We start from the raw sequence: 7,582 nt of genomic DNA on the forward strand, positions 1-7,582 counted from the left end.
TTTTAACGTGTGGATCATAAATCACAAAATTTCGCTTAATTTAGATTTATTATAATTAAAAAAAGATTACATATATATAATAATAATTTTAATCACATTATTCATTCTTAAACTCAGATTCCATTTCAGAATTTGAGATTTAAGACTCGAAAGCGAAAGAGGGAGAGTTAAGACTCTTCCTCTTCTCGATTTCCTTGGTTCGATTTCATAGGTTCGATTCATCTTCATTTTTAATCTCATTGTAAATTCTAGATCTGTTTCTGCTTGTTTTAAACCTAATTATTTGTTGTTCTTGTTCAGGTGCAAGATGGATGCAAAGAAATTTGTTGTTGATTTGAATAAGCCTCTTGTTTGCCAGGTAAACTTGCATTATGGTTTTAATTACGGTAATTAAGGTTTAATTAATTATGTTAATGTTTGATTAACAGGTTGGGCATCTTGGTGAAGAGTATGAAGAATGGGTTCATCAACCTATTATGGGTAAGGAAGGTCCTCGTTTCTTTCATAGCGGTCTCTTGGAGGTACTTACCCTAGCCACATTTTCCTTCATTTATGTTCAATCAAAATCAAAATTAGGGTCATTTTGTTGCTGATGATTTTGATATTTAATAGTTTAGATTCTAAAAGTGATTATTTTGTTTAAAGAAAGTGAGGTTTTTGTAACTGTAAAAACCGGTCTTTTAATTGCGTTGTTTTGGGTTTTGCGTTGCTTGTTGGAACAGGTATTGACCCGCACTGCTTGGTGGGTGATTCCGATTGTTTGGTTACCGGTTGCGTCTTGGTTCATTTATAATTCTTTCAGATTGGGACTCGATACTCCTCATCTACCTCTTTTTGTGCTTCTCGGTATTTTTGTATGGACATTGGCTGAATACTTGTTGCATCGGTTTCTTTTCCATGTTCAAACGAAGAGTTATTGGGGTAATACGTTGCATTATCTTCTTCATGGATGTCATCATAAGCACCCCATGGATAGCTTAAGACTTGTTTTCCCACCAGCTGCAGCTGCTATAATAGCTTCCATGGTATGCCCCTTTCTACATGCTGATGTTTTTTCTTATATGCATGGTTTTGTGACCTTGTCAGATAATTGTCACATAGCTCCTCTGCAAATTTGAATGAATAATAACTTACCCTTTTTATAATCTTATTATTATCGATGCCTAATTGCTATTTGAAATATGAGTCAATCTATTTGCTCTGTCTTAATACCTTAGAAAGGATATAGTCTTTTGTGTGTGATTTGCACTAATTTAATCCATCACAAGATTCATGGATCCGGTGTTAAGGATAGATTTCAAATGTCCTTGTTTAGCTATGAAGGATAAATGGAGTTGTAATAGCATTGTGATATCATTGAATTATAAGGATGCCATTACCAATTCAATTGATGCTAGTATCAGATGTACTATGCTGCTAAGTACTGTGAAATTTTGAGGATGTGTTATAATTTATAATATTTGATATGCTTGTTGAAGTCTATTAATACTAGACAAGAAATAAAAGTAATGTTAAGGTCAAATGCCGAAGTTAAGTACCCTCGTGTAATTATTAGTATTAGAGAAGAAAGTGCAGTACATAAGTAGTAAATACTAATAGGATATCTCCAGTAGAAGAGTTGTTGACAGTATCTCATTAAACATGAAATTATATTGGTTTTATTTTTGAACTTTGAAGAGATCCTTTTCCCTGTACCTCCGGCATAAATTGTTTAAGGACATCTTTATAGTATACCCCCCTCTCTGTTATGCGCTTCGGTATACGTAAACAATGATATACCTGCTTAACTTCTCCGTCCATAATAAGTTTGTAGTTGTAGCTTACTTTATGATATAGGCAAAAACATCTTGACGTTTTACAAAATGATTGATTGCATCTATGTGATATTGGTGAAATTAATTGATGCTTAATGATTACATCTATAAAAAGAGGTTCCATGCATTTAAGTTACAAATTTTTGTCTGCATTGTCCAGATCTGGTCCTTAGTGAAGCTTGTATTCGCTCCTTTAACTGCTCCTGCTGTGTTTGGAGGCATTTTGTTGGGCTATGTGATGTATGACTGCACACATTACTACTTGCATCATGGCCAACCGAAGAGTGATGTACCCCGAAGTCTCAAGGTATAGCCACTTTCCCATCTTTAAATGTGGCAACAATCAATTTGTGATTCCTTACTCTGATGTTTTTATTTTTTAAAATCATCGCGTATCAATTTAAAATTGTTGTATAGTTTAGCACAACTTGACATATTAATGGATCAAAAGTAGGTCTTTTAGCATTTATCAATATTTAATTTGATTAGGAATTGAAGGACTTTAAATCCATACATAATTATTACTGACATTCTTTTCCATTTTATTTATACACGTCTCTTAAACTTGGGTCACAAAACATGATAACATTCTTCTCTAAACTATTTAAAAGAAATTTGGATCTTCTCATTTCCTTTGGAAATAAGAGTGGCTCTTGCTAGCCTTAAAAAGATAAGTAATGGTTCTTTCCTTATTTTGCAGAAGTACCACTTGAATCATCACTACCGGATCCAAAGCCTTGGCTTTGGCATCACTTCACCACTATGGGATAAGGTTTTTGGAACGGTTCCTCCTCCATCAAAGGCAGATGCCAAACGTAGATAAGTCACAGTTGAGGTTGCAGTTGTTCTGGTTAATTATAGCATATTAAGAGTTCAAACAAAAAAGGTCAAGAATCCATGCTTGTGATTGTCTAATTTTCTTTGCTCCTTTGATTTTTATTGAGGGTTAGTGTGCCATCTTGTGTTGAACATTATGTAAAAATCGGTAACATGTATCAAATTTATTTAGTAGATAAACTCTGCTGCCTGTGCACAGTTCTTTCTCTTCTAACTTCCTACTCTACAATATTTCTTGTTGCTTGGGATGGCTTATTGCAGGCTATCTTCTAGTTTCAAAGATATCAAGGGATTCAATCACATTGATTCCATGATAGGAATGATATCATTGAAAATTTTACAAATGACATCATTGTCTATCATGGAATTTACGTAACAATTTGTTACAAATAGCATGCCTTTGTGACGGAAAAAAGTTTGATAATATGAAAGAAAATACATGAAGTCCATGTTTAGATTGGTGGTGAGTTTGGCTATCTGACATTATCTTTATGACATCATTGAAGCTATATAGTGTAGTTTTTGTTAAAATTACATTAATATGCTGTGATTATGTCAAACTTACCGTCAATTTAAATATACGCAAAATGGCAAGAAACTTACATTTTCATTTTAGTCATATGCATTTTCACTAACCATTTTTTGTCACATGGTCTCAGATTTGCTCCATTTCGTAAGATATGAAATTGAATTGCTCCACATTTAAGCTAATCAATTAAGTAAATCCATGAAATGCAAAGACAGATCAAAATTAACAAACATCCAACTCCACTAAATTGTTGTAAACTTATCTGAACTATTCCATGCTTTTCTCAGTGCTCAATATTAAACAGCAACATATTATACACTCTTTATTTTTCACTCAATAATAACTCAACTTGTAAACACATTTAACTTAACTCATATTCGTAACATTGAAAATTTGATCTAGAATCCTACCCATAACTACCCCTTTGGTCTCTCTTCTTATTACTTACCGATTGGCAGTGGAGGGATACTCTGCTCATGCCTAAAGAAATTAGAAGGATCAACTTCAGTTTTCACCTTTACCAACCTGTTAAAGTTACCCTTGAAATACCTATAACCCCAAGAAGAAGCAAGTGAAATGCTTGTACTATTCTTCTTGTTCATCCCTATATCCAAATCTCTATAATTCACATAGTTTTCCCTTGGATATTTTGATGCATAAGGTGTCATAAATGCGTAAAACTTCCTCATCCACCTCATATGTTTTGCCATATTCTTTTCTCCATCAATCCATCCTGTTACGTACTGAATTTTGTAAAGAGTTCCTTTTCTGTGAGGGAAAGGTGTTGCTGATTCTGCAATCCTACTCATCATTCCTCCATAGGGATTCCAAATCATCAAAGGCCCATCCTCTTGAAGAAAAATCTTCCATAGGGAATTGAGAGAAGTTTCTGGAATCACTTCTCTAACAAAATCTGATTTTGCTTTGAAGTAAGCCTTGGATGTTGGTTTTCCTTGGAGAAGAACTTCTGGAGGTGTTCCATTTGGATATCCAGCTATGTAAAGAACCGATTTGATCCAACTAGTTTCCAAACAATCCTTTCTTGTTAAACCTAATTCTGGAAAACTGTGTTTCATAACTGTTAGTAGTCTATTAGCTCCACCAAGGAATAGAGCATTGTAAGAAGTGGTTACTGTTCTTTGACCTGGAACAGTACTATTTCCTGGCTGAATAATGACTCTGATGAAGAGATTCTCATTGATGTTCGGTGCTACTTGTTGCCATCTATGGAGAAGTTTATTTCCTCCTTGTTCTAGGCTTTTTGTTACGGTGAAAACCGTCACAGTTTGTGGCACAGGAACCAACTTGATCTTCCACCAGAGAATAACTCCGAAGCTTCCTCCTCCACCTCCTCTTATAGCCCAAAAGAGCTCTTCTCCCATTGCTTTTCTGTCAAGAATTTTTCCGTTAGCATTGACAATTCTAGCATCAACGACGTTGTCAACACCAAGTCCGTACTTTCTCATCATAGAGCCATAAGCACCTCCGGTAATGTGGCCACCGATACCTAAGGATGTACAAAGACCTGCAGGGAAACCATGGACTGAACTTTTCTGTGAAATTCTGTAATAGACTTCACCAATAGTCGCACCGGCTTGAATCCACGCTGTGTTACGTGGAATATCGACATTGATTGCGCGCAGTTTAACCAGGTCTAAGATCATGAACGGTTTCTCGATAAGAGAAACGAAAGAAAGTCCTTCGTAATCGTGCCCGCCGCTACGCACTCTCATATGAATTCCATGCTGTTTTGCACATATCACAGCTGCTTGAACCTGTGAGTCATGGAATGGAGTGTATATGAAAACTGGTTTCGGTACCGAAGGCAACAGGTACCTTAGATTTTGAGCAGTGGATTCAAGGATTGAAGTGTAGGAAGTATTGGTAGAGGTGTAGATTGCAGATGGAAATTGGTTTGGAATTTTCGAATGAAGTGATAAACAATTATTGAAAGTTTGTTCAATTGGAATTGAAGTGGAGAGTGGAACATATAACAGAACAACAAAAGTTGCTAAGAAGAACATCATAGAATGCATGATGTTTTTCTTAGTTTTAACTGTCCTTTTCTTTTGTGCTGTGATAAAATGTTTCTCTAGCTTCTTAATTTATACTGATTAGTACTTGCAAGTATTGGTTTTATGTGAATAGTTTATACGTGTAGTTGAGCTAAGAAAAACGTCATATGAATGAGTAATTCATTATATTAGGTTCAATTCCATGTGAACGGTGTATATAGTTGAATTATGAAATGTGGAAATGTTCACTTTTGAAGTGTTTGACTTGCTGTATGCAATAGGAATTATTGGATACAATTCAGACCTCAGGATTGTAATTATTATGTGAAGAAAACTTTTTTCATATATGCACAATTTTTTCTTTCAGTCCTACCATGTGTAGTGCAATTGTACGTATAATTGATGCAATGTCTAATCATGGAGTTTTGATTAAAAAAATATGATTTAGAATTATTTTTAATTCCTTGTTTGGGATAATGTAAACTTTAAAACATATTATAATGAATTTATTTTAATTTAACTCAACTTTTTCTTTAATTTTTAAAAGGCAACAAGGAGAAAGGATGTTCTTCAACAACCATATATAAATATTGAGTGCTTTATCAAACACTATTGAGGAGGAGGATAACGATAGGAATCATGATGATGCTAGCACTTCCTTTTATGGAGAGATTTAAAGATATTCTTTTTTCGTAAAGGAAGATAAGTGTGCGAGTCATATGGTTTCAATCCAGATTTTTATCGACAATGCTTGGACTTGAAATTTAAAAGAGTTGTTACAATAATGCAACTTATGATTGGGTGTTACTCCACCGTTTTAAAACGAGTGTTGTTTAAAGTATTTGCATATAGATTAAGAAATATAATTATAATATTATCAGACATGCATTTTTACTACATTAACTTTATAAATATATTGGAAGTAGTGTACAGAGTAATTGTAAAAATTACAATCATTATTATATTAAAAAGTGAAAAAGACATTTATTTTAAAATAAAATTTATTTTTTAAAACGATATTAATTTAGAAACAGGAGGAATAATAATTTATGGTATATACAACAACTAAGATTATGGGTGATGATTAAATTCATTAAGCAATTATCCTTTCAATTCATCAATTAAACTAGTGAAATACCCGCGCGTTCACACGAGTACTGGTATGATACGCACGTTTGTTTTTAAAAAGAAAATGAAATTTTTTAAAATAGACAATATTTAAAATTATTTGAATCAATAATATACATATTTTTTATATAAACAATATTTTTGTTTAAGAATTATTGTCAAAAATATTTAAAGTAAAGTTGTTTTATTATTATTCAATATTTTAATTAGGGGTGTTCGCGGTGCAGTTTGGATGGTTTTTACGTAAAAAATCACCCGAACCGCAAGAGAATAAAGTGTGCGGTTTAGTTTGGTTCGATTGACTTTTAGAAATAAAACCGAACCAAAAGAATGCGGTTTGGGTTAGTTCAGTTGATTCGATTTTTTAAAAAAATTATCAAGTCATACACATACATATCGATGACAACATAACTTTGTATTTAATCATTTATGCTTTATCAAATAACAACAAAATTCATCATATTTGGACAATAATTTTCCATTTAATATACATAAATAAGATTAGATAAAAGTGGAATAAAAAACATAAAATAATAGCATAAAACAATATCCAAAACATTATAATGAAATAGAAAAAAGAGAAGTGAAAGATTAGAGAAGATGAAAAAGAAAGAGCAAACGAGAGGAGAGATTAGAGAATAAGAAGAGCATTAAAAACGTAATAAGCAAAATAGAAATGCTAGCAACACTCTCTTTTCAACACATGTTAAGTCTAGTTGAGTTTTGGACGGAATAAGCAAAAATATAAATACATGTTAAGTCTAAATCTAAATTAATCATAATTGTACACAGTGGCAAATCTTATCTAAAATATTAGGGGAAGACAAGAATTAACTAAACCATTATAATTACAGTTTACTAAAATATAAAATAATAGCACAATTTGGATCGAGACCACATATATGATATGATGCAACACTCTTAGTTCTACGGAGAACAAACAAACGATATCCTTAATCTAGAATAGGAGAAAGGGACCATACTCACTGGGGATAAATGCCAAGTTTCACAATGAACTGTCCCCGTTATTTTGAGAAGACTAACCATTCATCGGAAAAGAATAAGATTCCTCGTGAATTGTCTCTATTTTTGAAGAGACTAACCATTCATAAGAGGTAAACATCGAGCTTCACAACAAACTGTCTTCATCATCTCGAGAAGGCTAACCATTCATTCGAAAAACAAACTTCATCATGAACTGTCTCTATCATCTTGAAGAGACTAATCATTCATTGGAAGAGAATCAACTTCATCATGAA

At 33.0% G+C, this 7,582-nt stretch overlaps 2 protein-coding genes across 2 annotated transcripts; one reads left to right on the forward strand and one right to left on the reverse strand.

The window, feature by feature from the left end:
- LOC131603086 (dihydroceramide fatty acyl 2-hydroxylase FAH2-like) lies at positions 1-2,865 on the forward strand. Its single transcript, XM_058875339.1, has 6 exons — positions 1-211; positions 301-358; positions 429-521; positions 723-1,025; positions 1,975-2,121; positions 2,515-2,865. The coding sequence occupies exons 2-6, from the start codon at positions 308-310 to the stop codon at positions 2,635-2,637; spliced, it is 717 nt and encodes a 238-aa protein (XP_058731322.1). The 5' UTR covers positions 1-211; positions 301-307; the 3' UTR covers positions 2,638-2,865.
- Positions 2,866-3,402: 537 nt separating this feature from the next.
- On the reverse strand, positions 3,403-5,274 carry LOC131603085 (berberine bridge enzyme-like 13). Its single transcript, XM_058875338.1, has one exon. It carries the CDS (start codon positions 5,214-5,216, stop codon positions 3,621-3,623), a length of 1,596 nt encoding a protein of 531 aa, XP_058731321.1. The 5' UTR covers positions 5,217-5,274; the 3' UTR covers positions 3,403-3,620.
- Positions 5,275-7,582: the final 2,308 nt, after the last annotated feature.

This window comes from Vicia villosa, linkage group LG5, assembly GCF_029867415.1.
Source record: "Vicia villosa cultivar HV-30 ecotype Madison, WI linkage group LG5, Vvil1.0, whole genome shotgun sequence".
Classification (NCBI taxonomy): Eukaryota; Viridiplantae; Streptophyta; class Magnoliopsida; order Fabales; family Fabaceae; genus Vicia; species Vicia villosa.